General features: G+C 40.8%; 1 protein-coding gene across 1 annotated transcript in view; it reads left to right on the top strand.

The window, feature by feature from the left end:
• Positions 1–794: 794 nt before the first annotated feature.
• Positions 795–15,530, top strand: part of CPED1 (cadherin like and PC-esterase domain containing 1) — a 195,081-nt gene continuing 180,345 nt past the window's right edge. Inside the window, exon 1 of the mRNA XM_075274232.1 lies at positions 795–1,568. Coding sequence (XP_075130333.1) covers positions 1,359–1,568 — 210 coding nt within the window. The 5' untranslated portion in view covers positions 795–1,358. The remainder of the gene's footprint in view (positions 1,569–15,530) is intronic.

Genomic DNA, 15,530 nt, shown 5'->3' with positions numbered 1-15,530 from the left:
TGAGATACTGTGTGCTGACCTGTGTATCTAATAATTTAATGTGTGATACTGTGTGCTGATCTGTGTATCTAATCCCTTGATGTGTGATGGTGTATGCTGACCTGTGTATCTAATCTTCTGACGTATGATACTGTGTGCTGAGCTGTGTATCTAATCCTCTGATTTGAGATACTGTGTGCTGACCCATGTATGTAATCATTTGATGTGTGATACTATGTGCTGAGCTATGTATCTAATCCTATCTCAATTTGGATATCAGTGTTGGATACACCTGGATTCATGATGTGTGCATGTGGAGTGACTGTGTGTATGGCAGTTGGAATGTGAAAGATTTGCCGGTTTGTATTGGCTAATGCCGATCATTGTTTTGGGAATACTGTATTTCAGGAATGGTACGTCCGAGAGAGTTTGGTGAAGATCGATCCAGTTGTTTGGTCGCGCATAAAGAACAGACAGAAACTCATTTTTATATATAAGAGATTTACATATGTGCAGAATTCTTTATTTAGTAAATACAATAACGACAATTGAAAGTTTAATCCAGAACTTTAGGTTGAAATGAAAATGTCAAGAGAACCGTGCAGCCGAATATCTGCAAGTGTAATCCAAACAGCAATGGCAGCTGCATTATCCAGACGCAAGCCTTCGTTTCCAGTGAGCATGTGCAGATCTATATTGGAAACATCTGGATTTAATTTCAGAATAGAATAATAATAAAAACAATACTCGACTTCAACCTTGGAAGTGTGTGAGCAGCAAATTCTTTCCTCACTGAGTTGTGGATAAACCCTAAACTGCATTATTATTATGCTGTAGTTCCTGTGCTGGGACAACCCCACCCATAAAGAAAGCAAGTCTTTCATTTATGATGCCTGTGGTCCAAGAGCTCAGATGTGTGTATGAGCAGTGTTAGTGTTAGTCTGGAGCAGTGCATACATCAGCAGCCCATCAGGGGATAGACGAGAATGTCCTGCTAACAGGGAGAGCGAGGACTTTGGAAGTAAACTTAACGTTTCTACTACGCTGAAGACACAGAGTAAACTTTGCCACGCTTAGCTATTTTCAGTCCTACTATAACACGGATACAGATGTGAAGCACTTCTGCTTCTAAACCAGCTTGGTATGATGAAGGACATTGAACATACAGGTCCCTTGCAAACTTAATAACGCTGGAAGAAGTTGGAAAACTTTATCATTTGAGAAAAGTTCTGCTAGGTCAAGTTTCTGCCTGACTGTTTCAATACACAGCTACAGCATGCAGTGAAGATGGAAGCAGAGCGCTGATCCTGAGGATCCAGGCTTGGTCACACCACTATGTTATATAGAAGAAGGCCAAGAGAAGTGGTGGAGTAGAGGACATGGGCTGGAGACGCAGGTATTGCCCTACTCCTCTATTGATAGCTCTTTTTGTGGCATTATGTGCCTTCTATCAGTGCCTGTCTCTGTTTTGGAAAAGTACACCATGGACCAAGTATGACATAAGGAGAAATTTGGGTCTTGTGGATGTGGCAACACAGATCAAGGAACCCCTAAATAGCTGGAACAGTATAGTAACAAAGATAAAAGAAGTGAGTAGAATATATTTATTTTAACGTACTAAACCAAATTGCTTGCTGCTGCTGTATGGATACATGCAGTACATGTTCGCTTTATATCATGCATGTTATTAAACAATTCTGTATATTTTATACAGCTCATTGTAGGCTTCTGTGGCAGGACACTGACACATCACTTGGTTTCTTTCCCAGAAACAGCCCCACTGTTGTTAGTGGGATGTGTCTAGTATTGCAGCTTAGCCTCATTCATTTAAAGAGCTACATTAGCAGACACATCCCATAGATTGGTACATTTCTTTAGGAAAAAAAAACCTGAAACTCCGGAGAATCTTTTAATATATCACTAAGAAATTAAGAAACTCTATAATACGAAAAATCACATTATTGATAATTAATCTAATGGATAGGAGAAAATTTACAGATCAGTGGGGTTTGACTGCTCAGATTCCCACTAATTAAAAGAGTGCTAGGATTTTGCTCTGAATGAAACAGTGGTTGTGTAGCATGCGCAATGGTTCATTCATTTCAATGTGAGTGCCGGAGATAGACCTGACCACTGCTCCACCCTGATCAAATGGGTCTGAGGGTCTTACTTCCTATCATATGGGAAACCCATCTACATTCATGTTGTCATATTCTGAAGGAGTTTTTGGAATCAAATAAACACTATATATGTGAATGTACTGAAACCGTAGAATTGAAAGAAGACTCTAGTACTCTAGCGAGTTTCCACTTACCTGGATATACAGTCCTATGAAAAAGTTTGGGCACCCCTCTTAATCTTAATCATTTTTAGTTCTAAATATTTTGGTGTTTATAACAGCCATTTCATTTTGATATATCTAATAACTGATGGACACAGTAATATTTCAGGATTGAAATGAGGTTTATTGTACTAACAGAGAATGTGCAATATGCATTAAACCAAAATTTGACCAGTGCAAAAGTATGGGCACCTCAACAGAAAAGTGACATTAATATTTAGTAGATCCTCCTTTTGCAAAGATAACAGCCTCTAGTCGCTTCCTGTAGCTTTTAATCAGTTCCTGGATCCTGGATGAAGGGATTTTGGACAAACAATTCAAGTTCAGTTAAGTTAGATGGTCGCCGAGCATGGACAGCCCGCTTCAAATCATCCCACAGATGTTCAATGATATTCAGGTCTGGGGACTGGGATGGCCATTCCAGAACATTGTAATTGTTCCTCTCCATGAATGCCTGAGTCGATTTGGAGCGGTGTTTGGACATTGTATTGCTGAAATCTCCATCCCCGGCGTAACTTCAACTTCGTCACTGATTCTTGAACATTATTCTCAAGAATCTGCTGATATTGAGTGGAATCCATGCGACCCTCAACTTTAACAAGATTCCCGGTGCCGGCATTGGCCACACAGCCCCAAAGCATGATGGAACCTCCACCAAATTTTACAGTGGGTAGCAAGTGTTTTTCTTGGAATGCTGTTTCTTTTTGGACGCCATGCATAACGCCTTTTTTTTATAACCAAACAACTCAATCTTTGTTTCCAAAATGAAGTTGGCTTCTCCAAATGTGCTTTTGCATCCCTCAGGCAACTCTATTTGTGGCGTACGTGCAGAAACGGCTTCTTTCTCATCACTCTCCCATACAGCTTCTCCTTGTGCAAAGTGCGCTGTATTGCTGACTGATGCACAGTGACACCATCTGCAGCAAGATGATGCTGCAGCTCTTTGGAAGTGGTCTGTGGATTGTCCTTGACTGTTCTCACCATTCTTCTTCTCTGCCTTTCTGATATTTTTCTTGGCCTGCCACTTCTGGGCTTAACAAGAACTGTCCCTGTGGTCTTCCATTTCCTTACTATGTTCCTCACAGTGGAAACTGACAGGTTAAATCTCTGAGACAACGTTTTGTATCCTTCCCCTGAACAACTATGTTGAACAATCTTTGTTTTCAGATCATTTGAGAGCGGGCTGTCCATGCTCGGCGACCATCAAACTTAACTGAACTTGAATTGTTTTGTAGAAAGAAATGGTCCAAAATACCTTCATCCAGGATCCAGGAACTGATTAAAAGCTACAGGAAGCGACTAGAGGCCGTTATCTTTGCAAAAGGAGGATGTACTAAATATTAATGTCACTTTTCTGTTGAGGTGCCCATACTTTTGCACCGGTCAAATTTTGGTTTAATGCATATTGCGCATTTTCTGTTAGTACAATAAACCTCATTACAATCCTGAAATATTACTGTGTCCATCAGTTATTAGATATATCAAACTGAAATGGCTGTTGCAAACACCAAAATATTTAGAACTAAAAATGATTAAGATTAATAGGGGTGCCCAAACTTTTTCATAGGACTGTAAGATGAAATATTGTTTGGCATGGAGGCATACAGGTTCTATACAGGTTATATATGGTATCCTGCAGCATGTTTGCTCACAAATGTTGCCGCTGAACCTGTAGATCATGCACTCTCATAGTGTCAGGATTCTCAATTCAGCTGCTATACCTTTAAGGTTACTGTGTCAACCTAGGACACTTCTGCAGTTTCAGCAGTATCCTGAGGTTGTCCATCTAGCAGCTGAGGAGGCATATACATGTATAAGACCCCTCCCTCCGGATCTAGGGGCTGACTAATTTAGTTGCTCTAATTAGTTGCAATAATTTTAATTTTACTAAAGCCATATATATTTATTGGATAGCTTTACTGATCCTTGGTTTGTTATTTGATTATTTGTTTGCCTGCTGATACTGCCATTGATGTACCTAGTCAGATTTGACCCTTGGCTTTCTACTGGATATCTCGATTGTCTTTTGACTCTGACACCTTCTCTTGGTTTTGACCCTTTTGCCTGGACAACTATTCTTCTGTTTCAGATCTGCCCAGTCAGCCAATTGTCGGTTCTCGTTCGGTTTCCACTTGCAGAGCATTCATTACCTGTACAGTTACTGTTTGATGAAAAGTCATATTCTGCAAAGTCCACCCGGCCTGGCGGCTAGCGCTGGTAGAGGCATCTGGGGGTCTGTGTCTTGCAGTGCTGTACTGATTTTAAATAGCTTGTTCTACTGCTCATCATATTTTATGATTTTGTTTCTGTATAATATATATTATGCTTTTATTTTTATTTTTTTATCTCAGTTGTGTCACATATATAAGTTGAAATTGGTGTTTTGCTGGCTAACATAAAAGTTAAGCATTTTCTTAGAAAGAAAAATGGGAAACAAAATTACAGCATCCTCTGCTAAAAATTCTACTTTTTGAAAAGCTCCAGTTGCCTCCTCCTTTCTGAGTTTTCTCTTGGCTCAATATGTAGGTGACATAATAGCTGGCAGTATAAGCCCATAAAGGATATCATACAGTTTTTCAAGACTTGCAATATTAAGCAGTAAAACATTCCTTGCCACTCTACTCCTGCTTAACTCTACAGATCTGCTTCTCAATTTAGGTTACACCCTTTGTGGGGGCTTTTCCCATAAAAACTTCTAGAATTGTAGTCAGATAAAATAGACCTCAGTTAACAAAGCTTCACAACACCAAAAGCTTTATTTTCTTTTTAATTAAATGTAGTTTGTGAGCCCCACATAGAGCTCACAATGTACATTTTTCCCTATCGGTATGTCTTTTGGAATATGGGATGGAAATACATGCACACACAGGGAGAACATACAAACTCCTTGTAGATGGTTTTTTGCCCTTGGCAGGATTTGAACACCAGGACTCCAGCGCTGCAGTGCTAACCACTGGGCCACCGTGTGGCCCCTAACTATAACTTTTATGAGCAGGGGAGCATGCAGGATTTTGCAGAGAAGGTTTCCCAAGAGGAAGGGTTTTCCCCTCACAAAATAATGCCCTGTTACTTTCTCCCACATAGTATAATGCTCTCCTTAGTGACCCCACACAGTATATTACCTTGTGAGTGACCCTCACAAAGTATAAAGTCCCTATGTTCCACACAGCATAATGTCCCCAGGTCCCACACAGTATAATACCCCAAGGTTGAACACAGTATAGTGCCCAGAGACCCCCACACAGTACAGGGCCCAAAAGTAAGCTATGAGTATGTTTCTCAGTACTCACTGGTGCCAACATATACTATACCAGAGAAAAGCTGACACACAGAGCAGGAAAACCTAAGAGAGGTGAGTACTGAGAAGCATACTCACATCTCACTCTCCAGGTCCCAATGTCAATCTGAGTGATTCCATCAGTACTGTTCTCATTACAGTAGTTCTCAATAGTTACTGGCTGTGTCTAAGGAAAATGTTCGTTCTTGTACCGTGTTAGCCAGTGGGTTGGAAATATAAAAAAAAACAAAAAAAAAACTTGATAGTCTTCAGTAGTTGATACCTTTTTAATGGCTAACTCATAATGATGACAGATTACTGACGTTTCCGACCTCTAGGGTCCTTTATCAAAGTAAATTTAAAACATTTCTGAAGGCTGCATATTTATATACAGAGAAGGCACACAGGGTGTTAGAATTCCAGGAGGGGGGGGGGGGTGTTAGTAATTGGTAGAGACAATGTAAACACTTACAGGTCCTTATCAGTTCACACATTTCTGTAAAGAGACATGAAACTCAAAATTGAGACATCACTATATAACACTATATATACTATATTAAGATATAATACCAAAAAGGAAAACAATCGGGTGCCCCTGGTTGTCACATATAACCCACACCTGGAGACACTAAGAGGTATCACACGCAAACTACATCCACTACTACAAAAAGACCACCGTCTAACATCCATATTTCCAGATCCCCCTCTCCTGTGCTACAGACAGCCACCAAACCTCAGAAATATAGTGGTCATTAGCTCCCTGTCACCCCCAACTAACACAGGATCATTTCCATGTGGTCAGCAACATTGCAAAACCTGCCCACACATACTAACCACTGACAGGATAAGGATACCGAACTCGAACAAGGAATATAAAATTCCAGGTACATTCACCTGCAGCACATCCAATGTGGTGTATTTAATAATGTGTACCAAATGTTCCACTGATAATCTATATGTTGGAGAGACTGGACAGCAACTTAGAATGCGGATGAACTCACATCGCCATACAATTAAAGAACGAAGATTTGACCTTCCCATATCAAAACATTTCTGCAGTGGGGATCATCATATCACCGACACATGAAAGTTTTGGTTTTGAGAGGGAATTTCAGATCAAAGAGAGAATGACGCATTCATGAGTGCAAATTCATGACCCTGCTTCAGACACTGGAGTGTGGATTGAATGTGTCACAGTGTTTCATGTCTCTTTACAGAAACGTGTGAACTGATAAGGACCTGTAAGTGTTTACATTGTCTCTACCAATTACTAATACCCTGTGTGCCTTCTCTGTATATAAATATGCAGCCTTCAGAAATGTTTTAAATTTACTTTGATAAAGGACCCTAGAGGTTCCGAAACGTCAGTAATCTGTCATCATTATGAGTTAGCCATTAAAAAGGTATCAACTACTGATGGCTGTGTCTAGTGACCTATAAGATGCTAATGAACATCATCATCATTCAGGAGAGCTGTGGCTGGCCAGGGTCCGCAAGGGAGCTTTTTATATTGATATCACTACTTTACCATCAGAAGCTTAGTAAATTTTTGTTCACTACTGGGATTCCACTGACAGTCTTAGAATGTGATTACAGATTGCCTTAGCTTCAGTGTTTAGCCAAATTTCAGGCCACTAAGTATACTCACTAACCCTCTCTACTGTAGGTCAATAACCTTGCAACAGCAACTGGTATGCATGTCCCATTAAAACAAACAGAGCTTAGTACATTTAGTCATGTCTAAATATTATGTTACAGTTTTGTGCTGTACATTTGAACACTTTGAGAATATTGGTTTAGGATAATAAAACAGTATGAAGGAGACATTGCCCATTGTAATAAGTCATATCACTTTTATTATTAATTGATATGGGCAACAGCAGCCTTCTTATTTGTGTTACTTTACTTTAAATGCCTACTCTGTGTTATCTGGGGGTGTATCAGAGCAGGATGGATACAATTACTTAGAGAGGATTTGTCACCAGATTTCACAATTTAAACTGTTATTAAACAAATCCTTTTATTAAATGTTATTAAAAATATTAAATAAATCTCTTAGACCTGATGAGGCTTATGTACTTATCAAAGTGCATGTATAATTCTCTTTGAAAGGTTTCCCACCTTATACTATGATGAGCTAGACAGTGAAAGAGATCATATGTTTGGTGTATTAACAACTTTGAAGTCTCACTGTGCAAGGTGGTGCAGGGAGCAGATGGTAGAGATCTGAGTGGCAAGAACAATGCTCCAGAAGCTGAAGACCCGCCCCCAGTGCACCGACTGCTTCATAGTCATAAGACTTCAAAGTTGTTTTTCTCCAAATGTACAATAATGACATACATAATATAGGTATGATGTTTATCACTATTATGTGCTGTGTAACACAGTGGTGGCACATGAATATACTTGGAGGAGGTGATAGACTCCTTTCAGTGTTTCTCCTCTCATGCTGCATGGCCCATTAAAACAAAGAGCAAAATAAAGCAGATAGTGTAAGGCCTGGTTCACGTCTGTGTTCGGTATTCCATTTGGGGAGTCCACATGGGGACCACCAAACGGAGTACCGAACGCATTGACAAGCAGTGAGCTTATGAAAGCACATAGACCCCATAGACTATAATGGGGTCCGTGTGTTTTCCATGTGGTGCCTGCACAGAACATGCGGAGAGAAAAGTACTTAATTAACTACTTTCCTGTCCGCATGAATCGTGCGGACACTGCGTGGAAAACACGTAGACCCCATCATAGTCTATGGGGTCCATGTGCTTTCACTGCTCAATACTTGTCAATGTGATCAGTCCTCCATTTGGGGGGTCCCCATGCAGACTTCCCGAACGGAATATCAAACGCAGATGTGAACCAGGCCTTAGAAGCTGTGATTCCACAAATGAAACTCCTGAAGACAGGCAGAACCTTAAACTGGCATGCACTGAGCAGTGTGAGAATTCAGCCGCAGAGAACAGAGATGGAGAAACACTGAAAGTAGAACATCCTGATGCCTCTCCCAACTTGCTTTCTTCTCATTAGTGCATCCTAGTATCATCTCTTTCCTCAATAAACAACATATGTGCATGTGGCCATTTAAGAAAATTTAATTCATTAGGCCAGGTTTCTTATATTACTCTATGGTCCAGTTCAGATGCTCACATGCCAAATATATGCTCTTTTGGTGATGGGCAGGGGTCAACATAGATCCTCTGTCAGATCTTCACTTGTGCTGCCCCATACATAGAAAGCTATGATGCACAGTCTATTCTGACACCCGTCTCTCATAACCAGCTTTAGCATTTTTTTTATTCAAAGGTTTTTATTGCGTTTTGAAGAGGTAACATGGTAAAGACATGGATAAGACATGCAAGGAGTACACTGAATAAGCAGTACAAAGTATCATACTTCCATTTAATGCAATAACAATGGCAGTATCATGCAAGAATCTAGAACAACATGTTTTAGAGCTAAATTTTAAGAGTGTGTCAACCTGGAACTAGCTTCAGAATTTCATCATCGTCTAGTAGTGTGTCCTTTGAAATGATATTATGATATAGGGTAAGGGAGTTAAAGTTGGTCCAGATGACTTGATAGGCATTGACTCTTATGCCCAAAGGAGTTGGGAGTAGTCCTACTGAAAGAAGAGGTGAAGGTATGAGCGCCAGAGTAGAACCAAGCTTGGCCCAAATTGCTGGCACCCAGTGGCGTAACTACAACCATAGCAGCGGTAGCAGCTGCCACAGGGCCCGGGACATTAGGGGCCCGGTGACAGCTGCTACTGCTGCTATCATTATGCTCGGAGGTCTTTTCGGACCCCCGAGTATAATGATCGGGGCCCCCTGCTGGTGGAATACTTTCCACCAACAGGGGGCCCCGAAGCTGCTGCAACGGAGACACAGGAGCTGCAGGTCTGGCTCCTGTCAGCGCTTCAGGACGTTCCCCCTCTCTCCCCCCTCCCTTTCTCTGCTGTCCTCGGCCCACCAATGAGAGGAGGAGGCGGGGCTTATCCCTGCCGTCCAGCAAGAGAAGAAGAGGAAGAAGCTGCTCTAGGAAAATGAAACTGAAGCTACACAGGTACGTACTGGGGTTACTATACTTATTACTATCAGGCATTTGGGGGGATTACTTGTGTTTTAGTAACTCCATGTGCCTCATAGTAATAGCAGTTAACCCCATCATCTCCCTCACATTAACCCCTGTTTGCCTCACCATAAGAGTTACTGATATGTGAGACATTTGGGGGTAATAGTAATGAAGATACTTTATTATTACCTCCATGTCTCTCACATATCAGTAACTCTTATGTGAGGTACACAAGGCTTAATGTGAGGGACATGATAGGGTTAACTGTTATTAATATGAGGCACATGGAGTTACTAAATTGTAATGCACAGGACCAGATTTTTTTTTATCCACAATTTGTCCTGGTATAGCGGTCAGCGGTGACAGTATTTAGTCCTGTAGGGGCCACTAAGGGACATAATACTGTGTGCAGGGGCCACTATGGGACATAATACTATGTGCAGGGGCCACTATTGGGTATAATACTGTGTGCAGGGGCCACTAAGGGACATAATACTGTGTGCAGGGGACACTATGGGACATAATAGAGCGCGCAGGAATGCGTAGGAGGGACTCGGTCGAGATCTTCGGTGTCGGGGGGGCCCCATGTCAAAAGTTCGCCACGGGGCCCCGCCATTCCTAGTTACGCCACTGCTGGCACCCCATTAAGAATATGGCATGTCCTGCCCCATTTACCAGAGGTCCAGCTAGGCAACCAGAGACTAGATTGTAGAGAAGTGTCAACTTCTTCATCAGTATCAGTGTGCAAGCGATCTTTTGTCTCCAGAACTTGTGCATGAACTTGAAGAAGACGGTCAGTAGGTGTATAGGTAACATGGACATCCTGTATAGGATTTTGGGAACCAAACTGGTCTGAATCAAGTTCTTCCAGCTGAAATAGGAGAGGGCCAAGGTGACATGAAGACAAGCTGTGTTTGATCTTCTCTAGCAGAGGCAAGAAATATTAGTATACGTCCTCAGGAAGTGACGTGAGATGAATTCCTAAGTATTTGATAAAGGAATCAGACCATAGAAAGGCAGTATGGTGTTTATCCTTCTTTTAGACTTTTTAAGATGATGTTCAAACCTTCTGATTTTGTGAGATTACCTTTGTTGTCGAGATATTTTGCCATTGTGTATAAGAAGGTCAGCAAGGCTGGGAGACCTTCTTCAGGATTGGTAATTACAAATAGAACATTTCATGGAGAGTGGTTTCACCAACAGAATATCCTCGGATCTTCAGATGTTGTCTAAACTCCGCAGAAGAAACTCTATGACTAGGACAAACAAGGGGGAGAGAGCGGGCATCCCCATCTTGTTCAATTGGAGATATTGAAACTGTCAGAAAGAGTGCCATTAATTCATAAACAGGCATGTGGTTGTGCATATAAAGAAAACATGATTGCTATGAACTGGGCAGGGAGTGGCCCAAAGTGGCCTTCATAAAGCTCCAATCCACCCTGTCAAAGGCCTTCTCTGTGTCTACCCCTAGAAGGACCAGCAGGTGTTTCTTGTGTTACGCAAGTTGGATCAGAGGGAGTATCTTGGCAGTGTCCCTTCCTTTTCTTTCCAAGACAAACCCTGACTGTTCGTTATGAACCAGAAAAGGTATCAGTGGTTTCAGCCTTAAAGCCAGAATTTTCACCCAGATCTTTATATCCCGATTAAGCAGTGAGGTCTGACTGTTCCATGTGGACTGGACTAAAGACCATCTATTGTCTCCCAAGTAACATATATAGAAGTGGAGAGTTTTTCTTGTCAGCAAATACATAGTTTGCATTGCCAGAGGCAGAGGGAAAGCAAGTTAGGCAATGAAAACAATGCAGTTATGAGCATAACATAGTTATAATACAAGATATTTAATATATATATATATATATATATATATATATATACACACATATATATATATGTATATTTATTTACGCACTACTCAAAAAAATAAAGGGAACACTCAAATAACACATCCTGGATCTGAATGAATGAAATATTCTCATTGAATACTTTGTTCTGTACAAAGTTGAATGTGATGACAACAAAATCACACAAAAATCATCAATAGAAATCAAATTTATTAATCAATGGAGGCCTGGATTTGGCATCACCCCCCAAATAAAAGTGGAAAAACACACTACAGGCTGATCCAACTTTGATGTAATATTCTTAAATCATATCAAAATGAGGCTCAGTAGTGGGTGTGGCCTCCATGTGGCTGTATGACCTCCCTGCAATGTCTGGTGAGGTTTGCGAATGGTCTCCTGAAGGATCTCCTCCCAGACCTGGACTAAAGCATCTGCCAACTCCTGGACAGTCTGTGGTGCAACGTGACGTTGGTGGATGGAGCAAAATATGATGTCCCAGATGTGCTCAATTGGATTCAGGTTGGGCGGGCCAGTTCATAACTTCAATTCCTTCATCTTGCAAGAACTGTTGACACACTCCAGCCACATGAGGTCTGGCATTGTCCTGCATTAGAAGGAACCCAGGGCCAACCACATCAGCTTATGGTCTCACAAGGGGTCTGAGGATCTCATCTCGGTACCTAATGGCAGTCAGGCTACCTCTGGCGAGCACATACAGGGCTGTGTGGTACTCCAAAGAAATGCCACCCCACACCATTACTACTGACCCACTGCCAAACCGGTCATACTGAAGGATGTTGCAGGCAGCAGATCGCTCTCGACAGTGTCTCCAGACTCTTTCACGGGGGTGACTCCAAATCCAGGCCTTGATTGGTTAATAAATTTGATTTCCATTGATGATTATTGTGTGATTTTGTTGTCATCACATTCAACTTTGTATAGAACAAAGTATTCAATGATAATATTTCATTCATTCAGATATAGTATGTATTTCAGTGTTCCCTTTATTTTTTTAAGCAGTATATATATATATATATATATATATATATATATATATATATACACATATTGCATCTATAAACATCTTTTTACAGGTGTAGCACTCAGTTACTGGGCCACCTAGAGGTAAAGAGGCATGGAGAATAGTCATCAGTGTTTAGAAATATTGAACACTCTTAAAATTGTTTTATACAAACAAGCAATAATAAATGGGAACGATACTTTGCTGCTGACACTGTGAAAATGTTTCCTTGTACTGTTCACACCTCATTTAGATATAATGCCAAACCGTCCTCTAATAAAAGCAATATGCGGACAGGCAGTTAATTGTCTGCTTTCATGTCACTGGAAATTATTGAGCTTTAAATCACTTTTGCTGTGTGTTATGCTCTTCCTTATACTTCAAATAAATAACATTTATAGTCCAAGGCTTTTTCCCAGACTTAATGCCTTGGAACAAAATTGGCAGTCATTTCCACCTTTTTTTGGGACAAGTGATTTATTAAATTGCTACAATAAGTTAAAAAAATCTACTGAAATGTATCTTCAATAAATAGGCTCAAAATATAGTAAAATTCTCTGAACCCCGGATCTTCTGAGTTGAAGGACAGGAAATAGAGCTTGAATTCCAGTCATCTCAACTTTAGCCTTCAGTATTGCTGCTGCCTGCCAGAAATACTTAAATTTTAGCTTAGTTTAGAAATAGCTATGAAACGAGATGACCTTAATATCATACTATTATCTGCCATGCCTTTAAGGTCCTATGCTACGCTGGAAATTGTGAGAGGATCAACATATCTAAATATTACATTTACAAAAATGTACTTAAAACTAATGATACATATATAAGCATGAAGATGAAGATGAAATAATGTGAAATGTTACTTGCCATAGGGCTATAATTATTTTATAGCTCTAGGACCCCGTTTGTGCAGTGTGTTGTGTGTTTGGATGTAGATTATATGTAGCATGAACACTGTAAATTGGAGATGGGTTCAGCAGTAGTAGCAATAGCAGCATTGTTGATTGTTGATAGGAGTGCTAACATTTTATATAGTAGTATTTGGTTTTATATATATTTTATATAGTAGTATAATCCACTTGGTGGATTATCTGCTGCATATGAGTTCTTTATGCAGATTTATACTGTGGTTTTCACTGTTTGTAATCCCTAGTATAAAATCTATGTAATAACTATGGCAAAATCCATTGAGGCATGTTCCACTGTCAGCTGTATATATATATATATATATATATATATATATATATATATATATATATACAGTATATGCCACATTACTGTACACTGTATGCTTAGTACATCTTTCATTTGCCATGGATTGTACTCAAGATCTCACTCAAGGCAAAAATTTAAAATTTAGTTTTGACCAGACTTAAAGAGTTCAAGACCGAGGCCCCACTTTGCATAAACGCTGCGGTTTGCCCGCGGCAGAAATACTGCAGAACAAGACGCAGTGTTTTACTGTACAGTCATTGCAGCATGTCAATTACACTTACAGAAATGCCAGAGGTTTCTCTATTGGTGTAATTGAAGCAGAAAATCTGCAGAGGAAACCTCTGTGAACTTTCAGTCCAAAGCACTGCGGCAAAAACTGTGATTCGTTCCTGCCTCATTGTGTGGTGTCCCACAGCAAATAAAGTGCTGCGGGACACCACACGGGACCTTAGCCCTACTGAGCTGCACTGAAGTCTCAGCTAACCAACATAGATAATAGAGATGAGCGAGTAGTGAAATATTCGATATTCATTTCGAGTACACCCTCAATATTCAACTATTCGACCAAATATCGAATCTCATTATAGTCTATGGGGAAAAAAAGCTTGTTTCAAGGAAAACCACAATTCGACTAAGGAGAGTCACCAAGTCCACAATGAGACCTCAGCAAATGATGCCAACACCTCTGGAATGCAACTGGGACAGCAGGGGAAGCATGTCTGGGGGCATCTAACACGTCCAAGTTCCAGGATTACCCCACTATCACAGCCTATCAACTAGACACTCCAAACTCAATATGGAAAGTGGAAAAATACTTGGACACCTTCTTTCCTCTACATTAGTATAGACAGAAACACAAATTTTAAGCTAAAGAAACATTAGCAAGCACCCCTTTAAATCACTTTGCCGATGACAACCACAGATGGCATAGGCAATGGGAAATTCAACAGCCCCCACCCTTAACTGTCATTGTGTATGTGTGTGTGATGTGGTGAGACCTCCAAAAAATACTTTTCTGGCCTTTGAGGTGAGCCCTTTCAAATTAAGTTAGAGAACCTTAAGCTGAGCTACCAGGACAGATTGAGGCACTTGAGGTGAGTTGAGCCTTTTACCAGCAGAGTATTAGGCCCTTTGGGTGAATTGAGCCTTTAAACAGCAGAGTTTTAGTTATTGGCCCTTGGGGTGAATTAAGCCTTTAGCCAGCAGTGTTTTTGGCCCTTGAGGTGAGTTGAGCCTTTAACCAGCAGCATGGTTTTTGGCCCTTTTGGTGAGTTGAGCCTTGCACCAGCAGTGTTTTAGTTTTTAGCACTTGGGGTGAGTTGAGCCTTTAACCAGCAGTATTTTTGGCCCTTTGGATGAGTTGAGCCTTGTACCAGCAGTGTTTTTGGCCCTTTGGGTGAATTGAGCCTTTAAACAGCAGAGTTTTAGTTTTTGGCCCTTGGGGTGAGTTGAGCCTTGTACCAGCAGTATTTTTGGCCCTTGAGATGAGTTGAGCCTTTAACCAGCAGTATTTTTGGCCCTTGGGGTGAGTTGAGCCTTGTACCAGCAGAGTTTTATTTTTTGGCCCTTGGGGTGAGTTGAGCCTTGTACCAGCAGAGTTTTATTTTTTGGCCCTTGGGGTGAGTTGAGCCTTGTACCAGCAGTATTTTTGGCCCTTGAGATGAGTTGAGCCTTTAACCAGCAGTGTTTTTGGCCCTTGCGGTGAGTTGAGCCTTGTACCAGCAGTGTTTTAGTTTTTGGCCCTTGGGGTGAGTTGAGCCTTGTACCAACAATGTTTTTGGCCCT

Source organism: Leptodactylus fuscus, chromosome 5 (genome assembly GCF_031893055.1).
Source record: "Leptodactylus fuscus isolate aLepFus1 chromosome 5, aLepFus1.hap2, whole genome shotgun sequence".
In the NCBI taxonomy this organism is placed as follows: domain Eukaryota; kingdom Metazoa; phylum Chordata; class Amphibia; order Anura; family Leptodactylidae; genus Leptodactylus; species Leptodactylus fuscus.
The sequence above is the reverse complement of the archived record's forward strand: the minus strand, read 5'-3'. Positions and strand labels throughout refer to the sequence as shown.